The sequence below is a fragment of the Apostichopus japonicus genome, chromosome 21 (assembly GCF_037975245.1).
Source record: "Apostichopus japonicus isolate 1M-3 chromosome 21, ASM3797524v1, whole genome shotgun sequence".
In the NCBI taxonomy this organism is placed as follows: domain Eukaryota; kingdom Metazoa; phylum Echinodermata; class Holothuroidea; order Aspidochirotida; family Stichopodidae; genus Apostichopus; species Apostichopus japonicus.
Genome location: NC_092581.1, coordinates 10,409,780 through 10,437,191, shown reverse-complemented (window position 1 = coordinate 10,437,191; position 27,412 = coordinate 10,409,780). Strand labels below are relative to the sequence as shown.

General features: G+C 38.0%; 2 protein-coding genes across 5 annotated transcripts in view; both read right to left on the bottom strand.

Annotated features, from left to right (window-relative positions):
• Positions 1-434: 434 nt before the first annotated feature.
• LOC139963190 (uncharacterized) lies at positions 435-14,156 on the bottom strand. The gene is made up of 6 exons (XM_071963759.1): positions 7,719-14,156; positions 6,339-6,619; positions 5,936-5,989; positions 5,337-5,444; positions 4,674-4,841; positions 435-3,355 (listed from the first exon to the last, which is right to left on the bottom strand). The coding sequence occupies exon 1, from the start codon at positions 10,371-10,373 to the stop codon at positions 9,006-9,008; it is 1,368 nt and encodes a 455-aa protein (XP_071819860.1). The 5' UTR covers positions 10,374-14,156; the 3' UTR covers positions 435-3,355; positions 4,674-4,841; positions 5,337-5,444; positions 5,936-5,989; positions 6,339-6,619; positions 7,719-9,005.
• Positions 14,157-15,387: 1,231 nt separating this feature from the next.
• Positions 15,388-27,412, bottom strand: part of LOC139963182 (scavenger receptor cysteine-rich domain-containing group B protein-like) — a 38,670-nt gene continuing 26,645 nt past the window's right edge. The window contains exons 1-7 of one of the 4 annotated variants that reach the window (XM_071963742.1): positions 23,269-23,671; positions 22,410-22,724; positions 20,784-21,137; positions 19,680-20,000; positions 18,643-19,017; positions 18,054-18,368; positions 15,388-16,508 (exon numbers count right to left, since the gene is read on the bottom strand). In XM_071963742.1, the coding sequence (XP_071819843.1) occupies positions 16,006-16,508; positions 18,054-18,368; positions 18,643-19,017; positions 19,680-20,000; positions 20,784-21,137; positions 22,410-22,724; positions 23,269-23,344 (2,259 nt within the window). In that variant the 5' untranslated portion in view covers positions 23,345-23,671 and the 3' untranslated portion in view covers positions 15,388-16,005. Of the gene's footprint in view, positions 16,509-18,053; positions 18,369-18,642; positions 19,018-19,679; positions 20,001-20,783; positions 21,138-22,409; positions 22,725-23,268; positions 23,672-27,412 lie in introns of those variants that run through there. The other 3 variants (XM_071963741.1, XM_071963740.1, XM_071963743.1) reach the window with 3 other exon arrangements.

Sequence of the window (27,412 nt, the reverse complement as noted above, 5' to 3'; positions counted from 1 at the left end):
TCAATTTGCAGCAAATTCCCTGAACGAAATATTGCAATATCATTTGCAGTACTCATTCTCTGTATATTAAGTTGGCGTCATGGGTCAAAGGATTATTCATATGACTTATTTAGTTTCAGTTTGTAATGAAGTTGTGCGGAAATTTCTGCATGCAATCTGCATACAATCTAGTGACAACACCTGCATTAGTGCTGACATCGTTGTATTCATTTATAATAAAGAAAACATTTATCCACTCAGGAAGACAAGTTCGATTGTACTTTCAAAATGAAAAACTCCAAAAGTTTAGCTTTTGCAATCGCACCATCATTATTCTAATTAAAAGTCCTCTACCCAGTGGAGACCCTGGAGACACGTGAAGGGCGTACATTGCATAGTTCACGCAGTTTTGAAGCGAAAAAAATCCGTAGTCAAGCAATAAAACAACATCAAAGATAACAAAACATACTGAATGGGGTAAGAGGGAGCAGTCTACATGGGGTCTAATTTATTGAACTATTTCTTTTCATTACGATCGTGTACAAAATACCATTTAAACGTTACGTAGTGATGAAAAAATGTACCCAACTGGCCCAAAATGAAGCTTTTCAAAAAGTTAGCAGTTCTATAAACTATTGCTGAAGATGAACGAATGAGAGCATTTTGATATGTTGATATGGTGACAATAATTGTGTAATCCTGTCAGGTTACCCTCACATACAGTCGATCGTTATTCAAATGGCCAACGTTACCAATGCGGCGACACTTGAAAGCCACATAGCATGCCACACCTGCCGTGCCATGCCTGTTAAATATGTCTCTGATATGAAGACGTCTACGTTTCAAATTGTTACACTAACGTCTGATATTAGTAAATGCCCAAGTTAAATGGAAATTCGTTGGATGCCACAAATAGCCATCTCATGCTAGATGTAAACAACTCTTACCAGGGCATTATATAAATCTTAGTGTCAATTGGAGATTTCGGGATGAACATTTTCCGAACATCGATAGAAATGGACGTCTTCAGTTGGTTAGGTAAGTGATTTAAAGCCTCGTATCGAGTAGTAATTGTTACTGCAGAGAGGTGCGAATGATACAAGGTGCAAAAATACATCTACTATCTTGCTAAAAGTGTTATTTTTTCGCAGTCGTTTCTGGATTCCGCGTTCACCGATGCAATGTTGAAGTGATCTCAAATAAAGCGTAATGTATTTTCACTCCCTAAACGACAACACAAACTTTTCTTCAAAGGTGTACAAACAACATTTTTCAGGGGGTATATCGATTTCGACCGACGAGTTTTCTTGACCAACTTACGGTGACTACCCATAGCATTGTATTTTAATAATCAATTAAGTCATATATTCAACGTCATTTATTCACTTAATTATAAAAGTTATTTTTACACAATTTCCTTACATATTAAGTCACAATTTAACACATGTATGACTACTAGGTACGCGATTTCAGGCAAATTTGGGCATATTATATAAAGAAAATATTCTAGAAACCATTTTCGTTCTTCCTGGGATATATTTATTAAGTCGTGACAAGAAAAGTACAGCCATTAATAGGACAACACAATATCGTGCGATTGAAAAGAGATATAACTGCCATACCAAGCTAGTAAATCTCAGTCAATATATAATAATATGGTAAAAACAAAACATGCACCACTATGAAACTTAAGCTTCTCCGAAACATCATACATGTACTTTATGGGTTAAGAGGAAGATCTTATTTCAAACACACATCGACCAATGTAGCCGTGAATTCAGTGAAATGACAACTAATCAATCATCACGAAATTCAATGAACTGTATTTAGTAAGGCTATATCGCATACCACGACAATGCTGTATTGGCAGCAGTTGCTATAATGTTTTATCTTGTAACCGGACATATCTTTGAATTTTCTTCATACAACTTACCAAAAAAACTTTGTTCTTTTAACGATGTTAATTTTATTAATTCAATGTACATGTCACCCAAGAGGATCCCTTTAAGGAATGACTAGATCTCACTTTACAAACCAATGAATTAACAATAGGAGACGGTCTAATCATTTCATTCGAACTTAAATGACCATTTCATTCATCCATCAATGACGCGTGAATGTTGATTGTATAAGCAATCTCTTGCAGTCAAGATATAGCATGTTCAAAAGATAAATGAACATCGTACGTGTGTTGTTTAAGATAATCTCAATTCTGTTAGTATATGTAAGTTATATACAAATACATGATATGAAACACAATACACACATCGAGCTGAAATTTTTGCTGCGTGGAATCTTTCGAGCATAACACTTCTCGAGTGTATTTGTATTAGAAAGTGCACGTATTCAGACCGGCGGTTATTTATTTCGTCAGCAAAAATAAATTTTCACATAAGGTATATAAACTTTTTTGTGATTCTTTCTATACTATTATGGATGACGCTGCCTTTTTGATTGTCGCATTTCAACTCTGGCGGGCATTATTATTACGATGACTCACGAATCCTTTGCCCATGGCAAGCCAAAAGATGATCCAGGTCTGAGTAAAAGCTTCGGGGGATTACTGCCATTTGGGGCAGTTTGCCAATGAAAACTATTCTTTATTGTCACCTCATATCATGCTTCGAGGCACTCGTATCGGCAATATGAACGGTTCCTTACCTTCATATGATAAAACACGATAATTCTGCTCAAACTGTCAGCACTTCAAGCGTGACAGTACCTCATTGTAAAAAACACGTCCCAACTTGGCAGAGAATAATGTAGTGAGATGTTATTAACATTTTCCTTGAATAAAGCACATAATTTCAAGTGCTTTTAATTAGCAAATCAATCCAAACAGCTAATCACATTTTAAGACAAGATATTTTCCAAGCAAGCAATGTATAAATGTTATAAAAAATCTACTTTAAAAAGTAATAATCGATACCACGAACCAGAGAAACGTTGATCTAACAAAGTTCCTTCTGTCAAACTAATTATGTTTTGTTTTACCATGATCATGAATGATCTTTGCAAAGAATGAATCAAACCAGTTGCTGAAAGTCATGGAACTTTGTTGCGCAACGTTGATGACGAAAACAAATGTTAGCAATCGGTAACCAAGACGGTAGACAGAATAAATGGATAAAATTCTATAACTGAAACTTTCGCATTAGGAATTATCGCAGAGTATAAGCAAAAGGAGCCAAATATGTTATCTTAATTCATATTAACGACACTAGTATTGATTATTTGCAACATAGTTGTAATATGGTGGTACACCTTAGATGTTTGAAGTATATGGTGTTGGCTGACTTTTGGTTGTGATCACTGCAGGGTACGGGGCCTGGGTATTGATTGGTTGATTTGGTAGCTTGGTGGGTTGGTATACAATCTAGAAATTGAGAATTGATGAATATCAGATGTCAGACGGAGTAAACTTATACATGAACATTATTTCATATCATTACTTATATCATATCACTATATTACTATCTTATGAAATCCTGTAATAGAGACATTTTGCGTACTTGTGAAGGAATTCTAATATCATGTCACATTGCATATTGATAATTCAATTACATAAATATATTTATTTATTTCGTTGTTTTAGTGCAAATAGTCTATAAACTGAGCTTTTCCGTTACATAATGACATATTAATTGCAACCTTGAAAACATGATAGCAATTGATATCCAATATATGTGGTGTTCAGTTTGAAACTTAAGCCGCTACCGCGTATCCATCCATTGCATGGGTTAATTGGTAGTCGCGAAATAACGAAATTATCCCAGAATGATTAACAAGGGAATGACTTCCTTTATTGAACTATCTTAATTGACATCTTATAGATGAAATACAGACTAAAAAATTAGTTTGTTACAAATAAGAGATATATTTGACCACTATATTTACGTGAGTATATCGACTTTTATTTCGAAAAGGAGGGTAGTTTTAAGCTACGTTAACTTTATTACATAAAACAATAGCTTTTTCAGCCACTTGTGTTATCGTCGTCAAGTTTGGTACAAGACAATGTCCATTTTCCACGTTACTTAAAGAAGGTAGTTTGTTCACATTCGGTGAATAAGTGTTGCAATCATGTAGATCTGTCAGACGTTACACAATATTGACAATTTGTTATATCACTATCAATAATAACAGCACTGTATATTTGAAGCTTAACAAAAAAAGTTATGTTAATATTGAAGACATTCACTGTGTTAAGAAGAAGGGACGTAGCCAGATATTTGAAAGGGGGGAATAGAATTTGAAGAGGGGCACTTCTCACAAAAGGGAGCATTGTTACACATAACGTAGCGCCATGGTTTACAAAGAAAATGTCTGCCACAAATGCCTCCCACGTTGCAGGAAATAAATAATATTATGACGTAGCACACGAACTTTCAGGGGAAAGATTGAGAAGGGTTGCATAACTTACTTCAACCTGAAAAAATGGCTATAATGTATTTCTTGCTTTAAGTTTAAAAAAAAACTTCTCTTCCATTGCTCCCCCCTGGCTACGTCCCTGGCAGACGGCTTACTAAGATGTCTGCAATTAACAAAGTTATTGTACTTTTGGTAAAAGTCATTGCTATTTCTCAAGATATGAGGCATATAAAGGTTTGTCAAATTATGACGATAATGTTCTTCGCAATGTACCGTTGTGACAGATATTAAAAATGACCTGGATGAACAGTGACCATACTTACCACTTGCTGATGCCAATTGTTACTTTCAGGACAAACTGCAACACAGGTGAAGCTTGCTCCGATGATGGCAGCCAGTGATTGGATGGCAAAGGTTACAGCCAATAAGATGTAAAGCGCCACATGAGTGTTCGACTGGTGTAGGCGTACGTACACATCACGGTAGTTGAACTGTTAAAACAAATACGTCATGATGACATCACAACACATGAACTTTACATTTCTTTTACTACAATGTAAGATCTTTCTTTGCCCTAGAACAATGGTACGTTTGGAATGTTTTCTTAGCCTCCGATGTACTCTGAATGGAAGGTTTGTTTCTATCAACGTACTTCTGTGGGTTAATGATTTTTATACAAGCAAGAATAAAGAAGAAGAGAATATTTTTTATCATGTGGATTTCTTTCAACAGTCAAATTTGAAAAAATTAATTTAGCGGTGACCTAACGTCTGTTCTTTAACTAAAACGACCTTTTTGCAAACAGTTAACAATGACAACCGTAGTATTCCGTTAATAATAAATGAGATCACGTGGAGAAAATGTGGTTTTGCTGTTAATGACAGGTGTTAGCAGCAGTTGCAACAAATTATTGCTCAACGATATGGGATACGAATTTTGTTTCATATATTTTGTTCACACTACATCTAAACGATGGCAATACTCACGTCGTAGATCTTTGATGAATTAACACAAAATGCCGCAACTGCTGAACTAATGAGGCCGCCAACAGCAATGACTGACGCAATGATGGCCAGAATCATGTAAACAATGACCTGTAATAATAAGAAACATTCGCAAGAGAGATTTTTCTTAAATGGGGTAGACATGAGGCCGTTGAAGCCAATTCCCATTTCTTACGACTGGAGACTGGAATTTTAAGATGTAAACTTGTATCTTGTGATACACATGTATAAATATGAATGTAACTAGGTCTACAGGGAAGGTTTCTAATTCAAATTCGAATTAATATTCGAATTAGAATTCGAAATGGAATTAGAATTAGAATTAGCATTAGAATTAGAATTAGATAAGAATTATAATTAGAATAAGAATTAAAATTAAAATTAGAAAAAATATTTAAAAAATCGTCATCTTCATCGTCATCGTCGTCGTCCTCATCGTTTCGTCGTCGTCATCGTCATCAACATCGTTATTGTCATCGTCACGGACATTGTCACGGACATGGTCACGGCTATAGTCATGGATGTCGTCATCGTCATCATCGTCGTCATCATCATAATCATAATGGCTGACGGGTTCTTACCATGCACTTTTGTCGCCGGCTTGCTATTCCAAAACTTCCTGTAACAATGGCAAACTATAAAATAAATAAAAATACCTGTTTAATCCGTATGGATATTTAACAGTCATGGCTTTCTGGTTATTTGTAGTCAAGTATAATCGTAGTTGTTAAAACGAGGTAATACCATTTTATTATGCTATAGGTAAAGTATGTATGCTAGGTGTTTCCGTTTACATGTGAAGACGCAATGATACTCAGGTGCAGACTTTTTCCAGGTTTTCAATATATGTTACGGTAATAATGCTTTGAACAATATATTTACTTACTTTTAAAGGACAGACCCTTTTGTTGTCGTGAATCCCAATTATGATGATAAACCACTAATTAATCAGAAAAGCATCACATAATTCCCAGAAAGACTTACCACGCCACCCCAGATTCCCCAACCAATATACTCGGCAATACAATAGTTGTAGTTGGTATCCAGTGGTGCCACTAAGAGAACAATGGCACAGAGTATTTCGGAAACCCCCAGCACAATGATGGCACATCCGGTAATGACTCGTACTTCCGATCCTTTCAGTGATGAGTTATTATACTGCTGTTGATTCTGGTCCGATGGTGAATTTTGCTGATATTGTGGTTGAGGTTGAGCCATCTCGAGTAAAGGTTTGTGCTCGGCGTATTTATTGGTAAAGTTTATATCTATTAAATTTAATCATGACAACAATTATATTATATCACCTTACATTATATCGTGTTCTCTTTCAAATGTTCATATCAATTATGAAATTAATTATTTCTTTGCGCTGGGAAACATATGTCATAAGCCATGTGATTTACAATCAATTTGTGGATACTATAACACAGAACCTTTCTTTGGTATTAACTACTGAACTCTTCATAATCACTCGCTACAATGCCAATTATGTATACCTTAGTACTAGTAGTTCATATAAACTTTTATATGGATGATTCACGGTAATTCTTGGTGGAGCATGAAATTCAAGGAAGCATGGATTCTGCATATAACATAAACAGTGGAAGCTTTACCAGTGAGTGATCATGTGTCAATGCAGATATCTATACATGGAATTGTATCTCTCAAAATACTACAATATTGAATATACAAGAAATATAGATATCCTAGTAGTATAGACGCTCCCTCCTAACATGTTTATGTGTTTTTATTTGTTCACGTTCAGAGTCTCTCATCCCCTGAAATTGCTGCGATTTTTTTTGTTCGCCAAGTTTCTGTAAACGTAAACCTTGATCTCTCCAACAACACAATATACACTAATTTTAATTAGTTTTGTAATCGGAGTGAAAACAGTGTCATTTGTCAATAGAGAATAACCTCAAATCCACGAAATTTCATGTGCTTCTTCTAGGCACAACGCTCCAAATTGGTCAAAGCGAATGCAGTCGCTTTTAGCAAACGGTGTAAGACATATATTTTGTTAGCTTCAGAACAATTCTACTAAAACATTTGCCGATTTCCGGGTATAGGCCTACACATTGCGCGAAAGTTTAGTGCGATGAATGGCACACAACGTTCTATATGCTTTCTTGTGCAAGATATAAGTCTTAACAATAATGATATCGTAAGCAGCCCTGCACAAGAATATACACGCACACACACGCAACCCCAAAGAGCAACTCCGATGAAAACCTGTATTTGCAACAATTATGGCAGTTGAAATCACTCAATCATTTACCATCACACCTTTAAACACACGTAAATTTGTTAGAATCTTATGATAGTTAAACGTAGGTAGAAAGTCGAAAGCGACATGATAATTACCTATGAAGTCAGGAAAATAAACCTGGAGATTGACAGAGATATTTCTCTGAGTACACTATACTGAACACAAACCGTTATGTAGTATATTAATTTGCTCTATAACGACTATGGAACAATGACCGTCGAAACGCAACGAACATTGCCGATTTGACCGTGACGTCAACAGCACAATGAATGCCCGTCCCTATATTTGTATACATTAATTTAACCTACATCCTTGTATTGCTGTTGTGTTCATTTTCGTTAAATCAAATCAATGTATTTGTATAGAGTACACTGTGAGTCATTAGAACGTTCTGCTTCAAGCAAATATGTTCAGTCTATGTACATTAAGTTATTAAAATATTTTACTTGATATTCCACATTCTCCCCCTGTTATGGATATTTATTGAACATTACTCAATTTTCATAAATATTAATGGTTGATATCGTATTATAAAGTCGGTATATACCTGTAAGTAAAAGTAGGAACTTGATTTGCTATTATACTACGGAATGGCAACATCAAAAATATGCAACTAATGTTACGTACCATGCAGGTAGACAATAAATGGAAAGATAGCGTCGTTTTATGTTTAAATCAAATAAAATCATACTTTTAATACTGTTAAAATTATTGTGAAATTCCCCTCTTTTTTGTGGGGTCCATTTAAACTAACTTTTAACACAAGGAAGATTGCCACCCATTGTCAATCAGTGAAATTCTAATGTCGCGTTAATAGTCAGGCTCATTATGTAATTTCGTTGGAATTTTTGGGAGATTTGCAAATCTATACATTTTTGGAAACTGTATAGTGTAAGCAATCAGAAAACCAATGTTTACCATTTGCCGGACGCATATATGGCTGCCATCTTGGATTTTCAAAATGGCCGCTTAAAAAATGGGTGTTTCTCAATATCTCAACATCTAGGGGACCCGGAGTCCTGATTTTAACGGCTAAACCTACATTTGTAGGGGCAAGGAATCTAGTGGTACCATGTACTCTAAGCTAAACGTAACTACAAGGCGGTCATCTTGGATTTTCAAAATGGCCAACGTAAATATGAATGTTTCCCAATATCTCGGCATCTAGGTGACCTAGAGTCATAATTTTAACGGCTAATCCTATATTTTTAGGGGTGAGGAATCCAGTGACACCAAGTACAACAGGCTAAACATAACAACAGATGTAGATGATAGAAGATGATCCGATAGACTGAGCCATAGATTTCACTTCAGACGATGATAATTGTTTAATATTAAACTTCAAGGGCAAGGACCATCATCATGATCATCAGCTAGTACTCTCACTCATCATCATCACTGTCACTGGCCAACAATATATCATTCCTAGAGTCCTCATCATTCTGACGCTGAGTGCTGCACTGGCAGAGGTCTGTACACGATAGGTTATTGGACCTGCAAGAACATCGAGCTGTAGAACAGTCGGCTCTGCACTGGCATCTCGCCATCTCGATGATGGCCATGGGGGCTGGGAGCACCTCAGTAGTAACTGGCTTGACCTGACCAGTTGTGTCCTTGCAGAAGCCGTGCTTCAGAGGATCCAGGAACTGCTGCTGAGCAACGCTTGCCTGACCCCATACTGTGGCCTTGATCTGGACTCGGAGGATGTGCTGCTTGAGAGCACCGGGGGTGGGAGGCAGCTTGTCACTTTCAGCCATATGCTTGCAGAACAGATGCCATCGCAGCTCGGGGATGCTCGCAATCCGGATGCCCTTTGGTGGGTATGCAGCAGAGACGAATGTAGCCAACATAGAAAGCAGGTCGTCGGTGACTTCAGTGGCATCCGAAAGCATCTGCAAAGCCTTGACGACTTCTCTGTCTGCTTTTAGGTAGATTTGCAGCCAGGTTGCTTTGCCTATACGAGAGAACCTCCCCGTGTCTGCCCCCGAAAATGCGTGGAAGGCTGGCAAAGCCTTTGCTCTCTTTGGACCTAGAGCTGTCCATACTGGCTGCACCTGGATCACTCCGGAGGCCATCGACATGGATGTTTTCCCCAGCAGCAGGTCATATTTGGCTATGACAAGCACCAGGACATCTGTGTCTGGGGAGAAGACAACTAATTCTGCATCAGGTGGGTTGCGCTGTGATGCCAGCACTGCCTGATGGATCAGCAGTGTGTCCGCCTCTTCATGGTTGTTGTCCTCAAAGAGCAGTTCGTTGTTGCTTCTGGTATGTCCTGAGGCCGATGTGATGACCAACTTGGACGAGTCTTTGTTGTACTCCAGGGTTTTTGCTGCCAGATACTCAGTCAGATCTGCCTTCGTCTTGTCATGGGAAAGGAACCGGGTCATCGGGATGTGTTTGATGCTGGTGTCATCTCTGATCTGATATTGGACCGGATCCTTCCCTTGTCTCCGTTTCTCTCTTGTGGTACTCTTCAAGGAGTCAGTCTTGTAAGTATCAAACACTAGAATGATCTCATCACAGTCTCTTGTCAGAGACATCAGTCTGGCATTGAAGCATCCACTTAGATCCTTGACTGTCACTACCGTGGCTGGTTTCTTTGTCAGCTTCTGCACGACCACCATACCGTCCACCAGTGCAATCTTGCGATTTGTGTCACCCTCAGTGTGTGTGAAGTCCATGGTTTCAGAATCCACTGCGTCGCGCTGCACGACCACTTGCATCTTGCAACTGCTGCTGATCGTCATCGGGTGGTTCTGCTGTTCCCAACTTCTCAAGAAGGTGGATCAACTTTGACTTGTCAGTGCATGGCAGCATTGCTCCGTTTGGCGCGAACAGTGCCCTCTGTGTCAACGTGAACTCGTAGTTCCCGATGGCTTGTTTCAGGTCAATGTCTCGGTTAGACCTGGCAAGGACCATCAGCCTTCCGTAGAGATCCTTGGTCTCCTTCAGGTCTACAGTCTTGTCCCGGAGTTTCACACTGGCTTCCTTGTTGCCAGACATGTACATCTTTTTGTTCTGTTTCTTCACTGGTGCCCACAGGCTGACGTCCCCATTGATCCGCTCTGACACGTACGCTTCATACAACGTCTGCCCAGTGGCGTCAATGTTCAGGATCTGTGGCACGTACTCGTCTGGAATGTAGGCATGAGTGATCAGATTGTGAAGCTGGTCACCTTCAGTGGCAAATGGATTGCCATGACTCAGGATTGCAGCCTTGATTTTGTCAATTGCGTCATGCTCCATCTTGACTGCACTTGGTCCAAGGTCACGGTGCTCTGTGGCCTTGCCAACTTCCGCATCAAACTGACTTTTGAACTCCTTTGACAGGCACGACAGTTCTGGTGCAGCCATAAAGAACCTCTGTCTGGCGTTGGCGTTGTTGGAGATGCCAATGAGTCCAGCACGAACCTTCATCTGCTTCATCAGATGTTCGCATGCGTGGTCTGCTCCAACAGAAACGAATGGGATCTTGTTCTTGGTGACCGATATGTTGCCAGCTTCCAGTTCCTTCCAGGTGTTGGGTGGTTGTTTCTCAGGTCATACATGTCTGCGATGTATCGGGCCAGAGTCGCTTGTACTTGATTCGGTCCTTAGCAAAGAACATCTTGCGCAGTGCCTCTCCAGCTTCGAGATGGAGCGCGAGGTCAGCAGGGTTAGGGTTAACCTCTAAAACAGCAATTTATGACGGAAATTATCCCCCGACATAGCCATGCGACTCAGTCCACATATACAGCGCCAACGCTAAAATGTAACATTAGGCTTGCGAATGAATTATAATTACGGCGGTTCCAAGCGATCGCTGAATTTGATGCAATCCTACTTTTAATAATTCCTTAAGAAGATATTTCTCAATAAAATACTATTTAATGCTTACCCTGGACAATCAATGTAACTTAAGCCTAGTTTTATTAGGATAGGAAAGCTTACGAACCGAAAGTTGCTACAGATTTAGTTGCTTCCAATCACGTAACGGATTTTCGCGAAACTGGGCCTTTGTGTACAATTCAAACAACATCGTTGTGATGATGCACCTACATGATTTAAATGGCTTCAAAACAAGTGGCTAGGGCAAGTTGATAGCTCGGAGCTTGTTTAGCCGTAAAAACCAGGACTCTATGTCACCTAGAAGTTGAGATACTGAGAAACGCCCATTCTTAAGGCGGCCATTTTGAAAATCCAAGATGACCGCCTTATGGTTACGCTGACCTTATATTACTTGGTACCACTAGATTCCTTGCCCCTACAAATGTAGGTTTAGCCGTTAAAATCAGGACTCTGGGTCCCCTAGATGTTGAGATATTGAGAAACACCCATTTTTAAAGCGGCCATTTTGAAAATCCAAGATGGCCGCCATATATGCGTCCGGTATATGGTAAACATTGGTTTTCTGATTGCTTACACTATACAGTTTCCAAAAATGTATAGATTTGCAAATCTCCTAAAAATTCCAACGAAACTATAATTCTGAACATAGTGAACCTGACTATAAGGTAATTATACATGGACTTGGCCGACTTGGCCGACTTGTCCTCTTGCGCACTTCGACACCGGGAATATACCTATTCTACGCGCCTATACACGCTGTATATATACGCGGCGCGTACTAACTCACGCGTTTACTAGTTAAAGGCTAGATCCGGAGGCAAAGGTGAATGACGTTACTGCGACTTTGCCATTACCACTGGTTATGAACCGCATAGATGGTACCAAGGGCTCAAACCTCAACACTCAACGTCAGCGGCGGAGCTAGGGGTATTGGTCAGGGGGGGGGGGGGGGAGAATGGTCTGTAGGGGCGCACGCGCTATCATCCCGTCTCTGGTGAACGCCGTTCTAACCCTGTGTGGCACGTATATGTTCTTGGAAATTCCAAAACCCATCAAATTTGCCAAGTTTTCATGGACAAGGTCCGGCACAATATTGTACTGTGTAGTCTAGTTGAATTAATCTTTTGCCCAGGCCTACCATAACAGTAAGGTTCAGACTAGTGCAGCTTAAGCTCGATCTAGATTTACTACAGGCTAGGTTTATGCTCCTCATTTCCGCTAGGCACGTAACTAAGGACTGGGCACCGGTATGAAATATACATTTGACATTTAAAAACGAGAACGTTGACCTCGGTACAAATAGCAACAACATATTTTGATAGTATTTGACGTTGCAATGATACCTGTGAAGGTTCTATGTCACTTCAGTGTTTTCCCTTTGAGTTATAGCAAACCTCGATCTGCACTATCGTTGACATTTTCGTCTCTGACATTTGGTTCAAGGGCCTATGAGACACAAGGGTTTACCCTGTGATACCTTCCCACCACGTTTAAAGAGAATCGGTCCAGCCGTTCAGGAGGAATTTGCGACACAAAATTGTTCTAAAAATATTCATTTGACCTTGACCTCAGTTCCCATGCAACCATTTATTTCGACAGTATCTGACATTTTCATTATGCCTGTGAAGGTTTCATGTCATCACATGTTTCCCCATGGAGTAATAGCAAACCTGAATTTGACCTTTCTACCTGTGGAACATTCCCGCTAAGATTGAAGAAAATCGGTCTAGCCGTTTAGGTGGAGTTTTGACACAAAATTGCGCTAAAAATTACATTAGACCTATAACAACGTGAGCTTTGACCTCTTATCCTATGGCAACAACATATTTTGATATTATTTGACATTTCGTTGTAGCTGCGAAGGTTCCATGGAGATTCCATGTTTCCCCTTGAATTCATAGTAAAACAAATAGGCTAATGATAAAAATTTATAAAAATAAATAAATAAGGTTTAACAACATTTGACCTGTTACCGCTGACCTCTGACCTTCCCACCAAGTTTGACGAAAATCGGTACAGCCGTTTAGGCAGATTTTTAACACGAAAATCGGGCAGACACACACAGCATGACACTATGACACACTCACTCGCGCACGCGCCCACACAAACACGGACACGTTTTGACCCTTCCCTTAGTCATGGACTTCCGGTGACCCTGGGGTACTACACCATGGGTGACCCACCGAGAGTAGCTATCCAGAAGAAGTAATCTTTACCATCGCAAATGCTGCTATGCCAACTGACATAGTCTTATATGGCTCAAATAGCAAGGAACTACAATATCTCATCCTCTCTAAGAGAGCGAGGAGGTAAGTGTGATACTAATCTAGTAAGTACATGTTGGTATATATATATATATATAGGAAACTATCACTCAGAAACACATCACATAGAAGCTACTCAGCTATCAAGAGTTACGCTTTGCAAAACATAGTCTCGCGCAAATGGTACCTACGTTATAGTAACGAAGTTAAGAGAACATAATGGTTTTGTTTAGCTCAAACTGCGTGGGAAGAAAGATTTTACTTTACTGATGATCTATTTGGGCCTTCGATGTAAGGACTACTATTTATATGAGGTTACCTTAGGCGAATGTTCAATGAATTATAAAGACTGATATGGACTGCAAAGTCGACTTGAAGTCAACAACTGGATTTTTGTTTTGTAAGTAAAGCTAAAGCTTAGTGACAGACCAGTTTTCGACAAGATTTCAATAACCAGCTAACTTAGTTTTGCGATGAAGACAAATTCGGACATATTGTAAAATATAACAATTCTAGACCCCATTTCCGGACTACCTGTGATATATTATTAAGTCGTGACAAAAAAAAGTACAGCCAATAATATCGTGCGATTGAAAAGAGATATAACTGCCATACTAAACTAGTAAATCTTGGTTATGGTATAATAATATGATAAAAACAAAACATGCACCACTACGAAAGTTAAGCTTCTCTGAAACATCATATACTTTATGGGTTAAGAGGAAGATCATATATTTACAAACACACATCGATCAATGTAGCCGTGAATACAGTGAAATGACAACTAATCAATCATCACGTGCATTAACCTATGGATTTATGCACGGTAAACTCATCGACGGATGACTAGGTGCAAAAATAAAACAATCACGGCAAGCTTAATCACTATCCCAGCTAGCTACCTAAACTAATTCAACACAAACAAATCAGATCAGTGTGGGATGACAACAAGCCCGTCGGTGAAAAACACCATTTGACAAAGTTATGGGTGCGAGTAACAACTATAACCTCACTTGACAACACTGGTGTTAATATTATTATGATTGCGTTAAGTTGCCTATCTTGATGGAATTCTTCACATGTGTTCACGACATTAACTATATAGCTTAGCAAAGTATATGTTAATACAGAAGCAGTAGTACAAGTCAATGATCGTTATTCAATTCACTTTATCGCTGTACGTCTTGGCATGAACACATCTGAACACATCAACAACTGAACGCAGTATGCCCTTGCGTCAGATCGTTATGCTGTACAACGTACAACGTATAGCATAGTTAACGTAATTTTTGTTATGTTATATGCGCATTTATTGCTTTGAGACTTTTAATTATACTAAAAGTAAAGAACCACAGAGCATCCTTTCGAGAGAATTGTCGGATATTTTTCTTTTAAACTTTTTATTAAAAATATTAACATTCTGAAGTGAAAATTCTACGGTCTACACTTACGTACGAGGGCACAACCCTTATTGCTGGATGCACGATGCCGAAGGCCGAATGTTTTGTTTGAGCTATACATGCATTGTCCTGCAATAAACTGACGGAAGATCATTGATTAACCCCTAATTGTATACAAGTCACTTAAATTCACTGGAAAATGTGTGTATTTTGAACTTTCGTATCATTTACTGTTAAATTTAATCACCATCACCATACACAAAATTCACTTTATGTTAAATTTCAGCATCGCTTATAAAAGAATATAATGCTGAAAAAAAATAAATGAGAAATTCATTGAGATAAAAGGTTTAACAATTCTATACTTAATTACAAAAGGTAAAAATTGACAAATGATAAGTAGGCAATATTTTAAAGTAATTCATTTATCATATTGGGGATATTTTCTTAATTTTTTATTGTTTATTATCGTGTTTGAAAACACCATTATATGTTGACTTTTAACTATAGTTTCAATATCAACAACTTTTGCATGCGATCATCCCTGATGATCTTAATTCTTCACGTTTTGCAGTTTGCAGTTTTCCAGTATTGTGGTATTGCAGCTCACTTTTAATGTGTTTAGAGTATTTCTCCTTCCTTTACTTGTTATCAAGAGAAGTTAAGATGATTGATCATGAAAACCTTTCTTGTCGCGGATTTCTTCAAATTATTTCAAAAGAGCCAGCAAGTGTTTTGATGGAATAAAAATAGTGCTTATCCTTGCAGAAGAAATATATGGGAAAAGGATATCGTAATATTCTAATGGTGAACGTCAATTCCTTTTGAGGAGGAGTTGACTTAATGGTGTGGTAGAGAGGATCATCAGACTTCATCACTCCGCTATTCTAGGTTGCTGGCTGGTTTTGTGAGGACAGCATTAACGGAACATTGTCGGATGGAAATTGGCCTGCCTGCACTTGGAAAGGGTTGGCTGGTTGTGTTGTTACAGAAGAGGTTTCGACTGGGTATGGGATGAGAAAGTCAGGGTTCGGAGGTGGATGAACCGTCGGAGCTTGTTGTGTGTTGACCGTTTCTGGGTTTGATTGAGGAGGGTACAATCCTGGTATTGTTGGGACCACATCTACATGCTGTGGGTAATAAGCATGGTTATTAACCACGTCATTATAACTGGGCGGTGCTGCAACGTTAGTCCAATTGTGCCGGGGTGCGGGTGGTCCAGCAGGAGTATCAACTCCGCTTATTACAGCAATGTTTGGTTGAGTACGAACTCTTCCTCTGTTCTTCTTAAATAACCGATAGGTGACTACAAGGCCTATGCCGATCAAGACTGCTACAATTGCACAGGCTATCACTATCCCAGCAATGGTACCGGTTTGCAATGACGTTTCTAAGAAGAAGAAAGAAAGCGAAATTTGTTATTCAACGTTTCATGCATTGAGTAGTAAATCAATCATTTTGTTCGTGTAAACATGTAGGCACAAACTACAACTACATTATCTTTATGTTGAGAGCAGTTATTAATATAACGATTTACCAAACTTAAGCGATAATAGGTTTACTTGATCTGTGATGGACTTAAAGTACAGGATGTTATTTACTAAAAGTATTTGATGGAAATGAAATCTTAGCAATTGAATATTGAACAATTTACATATTCATTTGCGGGTCGTAGTATAGAGAGAGAAGATATGAATTAATCATCTATATTGCAGCGTTTATTCGCAGAACCGGAATATCCCAGTGACTATGTGCCTGCTCTGGTTACTGATTGGCATACACTAGTATGTATATACAGACATCAACGTATATGTAGAAAATTCTGGGAAAGAAAGACATGAACTCATTGACTCATATTTATGTGTGCTATGATATTCCTTAAGAATATCTCTCTGTCTAAAGAAACCATCTGTCTCACAATAGATGTTAAAATCACGAAGGCTGGTATACAATTCCATACACCAGACAATCATATCAATGGGAATGGGAGTCTCATAAATTTGTTTAAAATTCCTTTTCTTCCTGAAGATGATATAATGTTAATATGGTGACTCCCTCACTGCCTGTGGATCAATAAACTGGCCACCTCTACTACTCTCAGTACTGCCTTCAGAACTTTATGCAAAACGTCCCCAATCTCGATTCCTACACAGAGCTTTTGGCAAAACTTCACTTTTGATGTGTCTGAAATCATTCCCATCTCGATTTCTGCCCTACTCCCTGATCCCTTTCGATTTCCTCGTTATGTCCTCTCCTTCCCATTCCCCTTCTTTGCCTTACCTTCCCCGTCCTTCTCTTTCCCAGCTTTATCCAAACCGGAAACACAGTGATAATGACAGTAACTTCAATAGACTTTGATTGATAACCATCACAAATTCGACTGTTCCGAGTGAAAGAAAGGCTGGAATATATATATTTAGAGTGAAAGTGAACTATACACTTCACGCGACTGTAACTCTTTCACTACGACTGCTGCTATGACATGTTGTAGCCTTAGTAACGTTATCCCTGATAACGTACTTTCACAAGTCGTGATCAGAGTGAAGCCAGGAAATATGAATATTCATACTTAAGAAAACACATCATATGAATACTTCATCATTCTTCTCTCGCCGTACTACGAAAACAAACGGCACTTTCATACAACAATGAATATGTATTTCATCTTTTTTTGTTCATTGTTTAATTTTATACACCAAGCTCCTATAGGCTAAGAGAAGCTAAAAGTGAGTGCAAACCGTTAGCACAAACACCTAACCCCAGCCAACTCTATCCTCATTCCTGGCCACATCACTTATAGAGTGCTACAATTTCGGAAAATGCCAATTTACACCATTAGCAATGTTTAGCATACTGAGCTCGGTTAACTCCTATGTTCATAAAGTAAAAAAATACTAGTTTGTTTCATATTTACGTGACAAATAATATAACTTACTGCTAATTTTACATCGAATAGCCGCACTTGCACAATAGCTTCTATCTGTAACGTCAAAGATTAAACAGTTTCCGAGCTTGTAGTCATTAGACCCACAGGAGAAGCTTACGTCGGATGGTGGAGAGTTGCTAATTCCAAACTGATCTCCATAGTAGATTTCTTCATAATCGTAATATCCAATCTGTTTACAAACTGTTGACGCCTCATTCACGTTAAAGTTTTCTGTGCATAATCTCTCCCACCGAGATCCATCCCAGACTTCTACCCTACCTTCGTACCAATTATTGCCAGCTACCAGACGGGGGTAATATGTAACTATGAGAAAAACAAACATGAAGAAAATTCTATACACAATGAAGTCGCACTGTATACAAAATACAGATAACGAACGAATGAAATTTAAACCTGAATATTGTTACCAAACCCATCATTAAACCTAATACATCTTAATTTTGTACAAGAATCAAACAAAGGCTATGTGTGATAGGCTTAGTCGTAACGCTGGACGAACATAGACAGCCAAGAAAAATCAACGATCAACACACTTCCATAGTTTTAAAACCATATACAGATTGAAAAGACTCATAACCTGGAATTTGACATGTCACCCATGCGTCTTCTCCATGACCGCAATTATGCTGATACCAACCATTGTGACCGCATTGAGTTAGCATATATTCCGACCCATCACATCTAACGTCGTCCAACATAATAGGACCAGAACCCTCGCCATAGCTTTCACCATAGCTGGCGCTACCGCCATATCTGTCACCATAGTAGGCGCTACCACCATAGCTGTCAACAGTAGGGTACCCAAGTTGTCTGCATGCAACGTGGGCGTCGTCCTCGTCCCAATCATCATCACAGATTGTACCCCATTCTCCATTGTGATAGATTTCAATACGTCCAGAATATACCGAATAACCATCTACAAGTTTCAAGCTGCCTTCGACAGGAGATTCTTCTGATAAAGAGAAAACGATGTCTCAATCTTTACTTTATGACATCTGACTAAAACCTTGAAACTACGTGTCGGGATCGATGTATTCCTATGAAACATATGTGCAACACCTAACTTAAAATACTACGACTTATAAACTTGTTTTAAACTATCATTAAATATGTAAATATCCAAGCTGTTAATGAATATGTTAATATTTATTGGTCGCATAAACGAAGGCGTTGACCAAAGTGGGTTCCAAAGAAAATTACGTAACCGGAATATTATAATTTTTGGGACTATTCACCCTTCCTGAAGTGTAGAAAATATGAAAATATATATTCATCCCATGCTTTATCGGGTCCCAAAAACTTTTTATGTGTCTTTATCTCACAGATGATTCTTTGACATACAATTTCTTGAGACTAAAAAGCTGCCTTATGCTCTAGACATACTTGTTTTCATTATTGTAGGCCGTTTCATCAATTTGGATTGGATGATTTACATAAACGTTACTTGAATAACTCACTACACTACTGGACACTGATGTATTGGGTGTATGTGTATTGTTCGTCTTATAGTCAGTGATACAGGGAAGCAAAAATGAAAGGCAAGACTAAAGGGTTTTATAAAAATAAAATATAAAAGAATTATCCTTTACATTAGTAGAGTTTACGTTAACATACCAAAAGGAGTGCACGTGAGTGCAGCATCCTCACTGTGGCTACAGCTGGAAGTTGCCCAGTTACTGAAATAACAATCTTCCCAGTACCATTCTGTTCCGTCGCAACTAATATCACCCAGTATTGGCCCAGATCCTTGACCAAACAGTGCTCCGCTGTAAAAGGTATCTCCACCACTATATCCCAGCTGGCGACATATGACGGCGGCATCTTCATTGGACCAATATTCATCACAAATTGTTCCCCATTCTCCTAGGTGATAAACTTCCACTCTTCCAGAATTAATAGAATCACCATCTCTCAGGCGGACATCCCCTTCAATACCTATTGATACATGATGGGTTATTATCACAACATTGATCAAAATGTAAATGTAAACATAACTAATACTTTATAAAGATCGATCTTCCTGACAGTATCATTTATGAACTAGAAAGTTATTCTTCTAACAATTTGTGTTAACTTTCACTTAAATGAAAACCAAACCATTTCAGTCTAGTTTGTTCAGTTTCTAACAAATCTAATGTTCACGTTATATTGTGTTACCGTGTCAAGTGTAGTAATACAATGATGTATGAATGTAAAACTAAGAGGGTGTACACGTAGGGTGAGAGGCTTGGGCAATCATGGTGCAATTCAAACGGTTACTTCTTTCATAGACTATTCGTGGTTATGTATTGTCTATCTTCCTGTGTTTAACTTTCACGATTGTATTATTTAGGTAGCGTACAGTTTCCAGATAGATTTTACTTGATATTGCATCTGGAGGCTTCAAGTTTGCCAATTACTAAGCGATGCTATACTGCTCTGCTGTATGTTGTCAAGGACAAAACATAGAAGTATTTGACGTTGGTAACCGATTGTAACGGTGTGAATGCGTGGGCTTGAAAACATGCTGTCAACCTCTAATTACTGTTCCAGTCTGGTTATATGTTGTAATGAAGTTCATTACACGTACCAATTCCAGTTGTCCATACGTAAGTATAATGCAAGCTGAAAGATAGCATTCCGTTCACACGTCATGTTCTGTGGTTTGAAATTTATTATGAAATTACGTACATCATTTCATCACAGTTTACATATAGCTATTTTACAATATTCACTTGCCTTCATTTCCACAAATTACTCCAGCAACTTCTGAATACCCACAGTCGTGTTGAAACAAACCTGCATTAGAACAGTATAATAATGTCGATTCCCATCCATAGCACTCTACGTCATCGAGAAGAATATCAAGATACCCAGAACCAAAGTAAGCATGATCAACTGCCTGGGCAGTGTCTAAGTATCCAAGTTGTCGACAAACTACCGTGGCGTCCGCGCTATCCCAGTTATCATCGCAGACTGTGTACCATGTTCCATAATAATATATCTCCACACGTCCCTCATTTGGTTTTGATCCTCCCGTCAGTCTGACATCACCGTTGATCCCCCGGGGAAATGGAGATGTCATGTAAATATCTGCCGAGGGAAAAGTAAAAAGCATCTATGAAAACGAAGATCAGTGAAGTTAGAAATTCTCATTGCAAAAGCCTACGATGAAGTGTCAGATATTCTGCCCCCTACACTTCCCCGATTAACACTGGGAGGGGAGGGTGCATTTAATACTTCATACTTAAAAACTGAAATATATAATTTGAATAGTTTGTTTCAAATACTAACATATTGTACAGCCGGCAAAGCGGTGCCTGCATGTGTCAAGTGTTGTTTACAAATAAACACTTATATAACTAACTAAGGGACTTCCTGAATACATCATAATTATTGATAGGGAGTAAGGCAGTAGTAAGGTACGTATATACTAAATTTCACAACTATCAGGCTGACAGTTTAGGAGACGTTTTCACCCGACATTGTGTATGTAACATTTATTAATAAGGTATAACTTTTCAGAGACTGACATCATACAATCCATACACCATGTATACACCCTATTTAAATGTGTTACCTCATTGTGCCCATTTATGCTCACTAATCCACCAAGTTCAGTCCAGGTCAGTGCCACAAGGTCTGTGAGGTGGGCCGCAAGTTTAGAACAATTCTTGCACAAATTATCGACTTTTATGTAGAACATTACACATACAACCGACATGTCCTACTGAAACCGCGAAACAGCGTCATGAATTAGGTAAGAATGTTCCTTTATTCTGGGATGAGAGTTAACCCCACCCCACCCTTCAGTTCACCCCACAGTTCAGTTCAGTGCCACAAGGTTTGTGAGGTGGGATGCAAGTTTAGAACAACTCTTGCACAAATTATCGACAGCATACATTATCTTATCCCCACTGTATTACATGTCGGTTATTAGCTAGTCACAGAAAGCAGTAAGTGAATAAGAAAATTTGGCTATGCGTTTATGTAGAAACATTTAACATACAACTGACATGTCCTACTGAAACCGTGAAACAGCGTCATGATTTAGATAAGAATGTTCCTTTTTCTTGGACGAGGGTGAACCCCACCCAACCATTCCAAATAAAATAAAATAAACTACGCTATTTAAGTTATTTGACTTGCATTTCTGTTATAACTGGGCTTACTTTGCCATGCAGGAAACGCACCAAACTCCCACAAAATACCGCATCAACCAACTTTTCTGTTATATTTGGTATTAAATGGTGACGTTACACTCTTTGCTATACCGCATACTCTCCTAATAGGCAAACTGTCTAATATCATTTTGTCGGTAAACCTTAACAGTACATCAGCATTTTATATGTATAAATAGTTTACCGGTTAAACATTCTACACCAGCATCCTCCCAATGCCCACAATCTTGAATATACCATCCTTCATTGGTGCAGTACTCCAGTCGTGTCTCGTAACCTACGCATTCAACTTCATCGAGCAAAATGGGTCCTGTTCCCTGTCCATAGTAAGCTGAGGTACGAGCAGCGACGGCTGATGGAAAGCCTAGTTGACGACAAACAACTTTGGCGTCATTTAATTCCCAACTGTTGTCACAGACTGTTCCCCATTGTCCATTATAGTAGATTTCCACTCTCCCGTAGTAGTAACCACCATCACGAAGGCGAACTTGTCCAACATCTGAGATACGTATGAGAATACACCTATTCTTGGTTACTCAAAAAAAACAATTGTAATTATATGTTGCATAGAACGCTTCATACTATTGGTGAAATGACTTGCTGATATAATATATATCGATGTACCCAAGCACCTCTCACTTCATAAAGATAACTGGAAGATCAGATACATTGTGAGCATAACAGGTTTCTTACTGAAGCCAACAAATTATACACAGTATCGAGTCTTTGGATCGTGCAACACTGAGACACACCAGAATATGTTCCAAGCCTTAACGGCCAGACAAGGAGGATTCCACTATTATAACGAAAGCACTAGATTAACCTAAGCTCTTTGATATTCTACCTGCTTTTGAGAACAGGCTACATCATACACTTAGTAAGCAGAAGGTATTGATCGAGAAACAGGTGGGAAGTGATATATGATTATACAAGGCTGCGATTTCCCTTATAGCTATTACTTTTCATATTAATGTGGTGAAACTTTTCCAAGCACGCTAGAATGCAAAGAATAATCATTTAAAAATTAAGGAAGTATTTGTCACCTTGTCCGGATACGACATCACCACTCAATATAAGTATTCCACATAATATAAACGATACACTTCTCATGATATCCATGTTGGCGTACTAAATATTATGCCTTAACGTGACACGAGTATGTGTCCTAGGCTGGTTCTCTGTTTAGTTATGAATATACGTATGGTGTAAAGTTCGCTTCCCCTTTGCGTGTGAAGTGTTAAAAAGGCTGCTTTCGTCAACAATTAAGGTGCGACTAGAGAATATTGTATTATTCTATAAACTTTGAACCTGCATTCCCTATTGCACGGCGGAATCGATCAATTGTCTTGTATATGCCGTGAAAAGATTTATAGTTTGTACTATAATAGCAGTTTATTTTCTTCATTCGTGCATGACGTGGAAGAATGATAAAAGGTGAGAATAGATATATACGGTTGTATACATAAATAAACCTATTGAAAGACCAACAAAACTGCTATGGTAAGAAATGTGTGATCCAAGCAAGTGTTGCGGCTTCAATTGTAAGCATTAATAATCTAATAAATGTTAGATGAAAATTTAGCATTATGATTAACACCGCAAACTGATTCAGAAATGACGTTATCCACGAGCACCTCTTCCCAAGCAACCTCAATCCCATATATACATATAAAAATATATACGCATATATATATATATATATATATATATATATATATATATATATATATATATATATATATATATATATATATATATATATATATATATACCCATTGGTATTTGGGTTAACTTCAGCGAATGATAGCTGGGACTTAGGTTTACCTCGGTGATAGGTCTACCTGACACAAGGTAATCTAAGTCTAGGGTCTTCTTGTTCAATAAACTTCACTTCCTTTGAGGAATGATCATTCCGAGTTAAGAGAAAACATCATTAACTGTTCAATTCCGAAGTTACTAGAAAAAAAATCGTTCATTAAAAGGGTAGAATTTCCCCTCAAAAGTGGAGATAATTCCGAAGGGTATATAACAGAATTACGTAGTAGATATACGTGGTATATAATTATGTTGATCCCAACTTTACACTTCGATTTTGACCAAATGCGGCTATATATAGTTCCGAAACTTTAAGGTCCTCTAATTACACTGAAATCTTCACGTTTTTACTATTCCTTCCATTAATTAAGATTATTTAAGAAAATAGGAGTTTCTACTTTAACTGGCAAATTTAAACGTAACGAAATAACGCCCCCATACGTAAGCGGTTCTTTCTGTGTTAGGTGACAGGACACTCGATCGGATGGTATCGTTACTATCACAATAGCCTACATTTAACGTTACTAATGCATGTGGGCCTAGCCAGGTATTCTACAAAGGAAAGTGCAGCGGGTTACCATCAACGTTGCCCATTTGAAGTTGGCGTTTGGAAATTAGGTGGAGTATTCGCATTGTAAGTAAATTCCTTAAAACAGTTCCGGATATATTAATAACATTTAGAGTAAATACCTTCATGCTGAACATAAATAAAGTTAGATCATGGTTAGACTTAAGTTAAGTTAGAGTAGACTAGGCCTAACGATAGTCCTAAAGTATGCCTATTAGTATTACAGGCTTTGGTAAATCACAGCTACCTGCTACTGCTTGTGTTGATACTAGTTAAATAAAATGTGATAAATCAATTAAAGTATATACTTGTAACAGACTGGCCAATCTACAAATTTTGCAACCTGGTGATCTTCCAGATCTTTTAAATTAAAGGTTACATATTTCATGAGTTTGAATCCATTCAGGTATACGCTGATTAAATTGTGTTTTTGCATGTTTTTGGGCATTTGGAAATCTTACTTCCTAAAGATAACAAAACTTACCTCAATATAATACCGCTGACCTTTCTGAGGTTAGAGGCTCAGAGCATAGCAAACAGCATCCAAAGATAATGGATGTTTACATAGGCCTTCAATACAGTAAGCTTATCGACAGATGTGTCAATTTAGGGGTATGAAAGAACTTGCATTCGTGCGATGCAATTTTAAACCATTTCACGAAATATAAAGCTTTGGTTATGTCTCAATCTCTCTGCCATAAAATAAGGCCTTCAGAAAGTCACAACTCTACAAAAACAGATACACAAGCAAACGGACCACTACAGTAAAAGAAAGGGCCTGATAGATTCCATATTCCATAAACGAGTTACAAAAGTTAAAAAATGTGAAAAGATTTGCCGTCTCGGTACAATATTAATGCCCACAATATATATCCTCTGTACGTGTTAGTGTGTATCACTTAGCCCTGTGCGTAGTAGTGGTGTATCATCGGTTCTGCCTCAGAGAACTAAGTCACACAGGGCCTCAGTGTAGTTGTGTACAACAATTTTCCTGCACCTATGGGGTGAATCACGGCTGAAGGTAAACAATTGAGTACCGTATGCATATTAGAATAACAAGGCAATCATGGCTCATTAATTTAGGCATTTTGATATTAACATTATGATGGGGGTAGTGTTAATAGTGCTGAAGTAATAGCTTGATCGAAAGTTTTCCTCAAAGTCCCACAATGCCGTCACATGGTGACCTACAGTCACTTGAACACCTAGGAGTTTTTGCGAAAAGAGCAAATTCCGTGTCAAAAATTGCTAGGTTTGAGCCAGTTTTACCGATTCCCATAACAAAAAACACAGTCTGTGATATATCAATGGAAAGGTACAAGTGTAAAGATTCAATGTAACATTATTTGAACGGATTAAAGGATGTTGAAAAAACCACCAGCTACGCATTTTAAGGAACTAAACAGTACCTCATTAAACCTTGCATCATCACACTTGCTCACACTAATGAGTTATGAAATTGTTCTAATGTTATCAGTTTCTTTATCTTTAAAAGCTATTAATTAGGTTAATCAATGGTCTCACATATTAGTGCAATCACAGAAGTTAACTTTCAATCAGGTTTTAATGTCAAGGGAATCCAGACCTATTTCATAAAAAACAAATTTATGGCTCCTATAAAAATAATTTATGATAAAAACCAGCATACATATGTGCAACAAAACTAGTTTCATTTTTCATTTCATTTATTGGGTATCATGTCCAAGTAAAAGCTCTTGATTGTATTCAGTTTTCATAATTTTAAAAATGACCATCTGTTTGCAGTAATTTGGTGTTAGTAAGTAACATGAAAATGCACAAGACTAATGTTCAACAGGCACTAGATAGTTCTCATGTCCATAGCACAAACCAGGGAGTTGTTCCATAACAACTCCCTGCACAAACAGGCTAGTATGATCAGAGTTGTTATGGAACAATAACAACTTCCTTGTATGATGTAAGCACTGTACTGTGTGGCAAAATACTTTAATGCGTACATGTGGTAACATGTTGCTATGATCCAATACTAGCTAGTTGGGTGTATAAATAGATAACCATTATGCAAAATGCACTACACATGGTTTCCATTATGTAATAAGTTTTATTTTTTTATTTAATTTGTCAATCTGACATATAGGCTACTGTATATGTGTAGGCTGCATACATGTACAACTTATTTTATCTTAATAATACAGCAAAAAACTATTGAGAACTGTAACAAACAACATTTTCAAAGTGACAGTTGGGGATCTAAAAAGACCACTGAAAGCCTTCTGTAGCTGTATAACATGACACTAAACATTATATATCTCTGCAAGCTACCCTGGCTTGAGATGTATGGTTAAATAAGGTTTTCACAAGTTTGCCCTGTTGACCCAACCACGGGCCTAGACATACCAAATAATAGATCTATCCATGCTTTGATTTGAGTTTTCACAATTTGACCATTTTTACCTAAATTACCTTTGACCTTCACCAAAAACAATAGGCTTCTTGTACTTGTGATGCATCTATGTACATACCAACTATGGAATCTGTCCAATAAAGCATACTGTCATGAGAAACTGTGTTTACAAGCTAGGATCACAAACACAGTACTCCCACCAACGCACACGCACACATATGCCATCATGAGTGCAACGTTTCAACATCATTGAAACCAAACATTAAAAATGAACTCAGTCATAATGCCAAAGTCTGTGTACACCAGTATTCCTGAGCTTAAACCCCAAATGATACGTTCTTTTGAAGTGATTGCATGCTAAATTCCTGGGTACAACTTACATACCAAATAATAGATCAATATTCAAACTTAGTAGTGTGGC

Coding starts and splice junctions, on each gene's coding strand:
- LOC139963190 (XM_071963759.1), bottom strand. CDS start 10,373: ATGACGATCAGCAGCAGTTGCAAGATGCAAGTGGTCGTGCAGCGCGAC.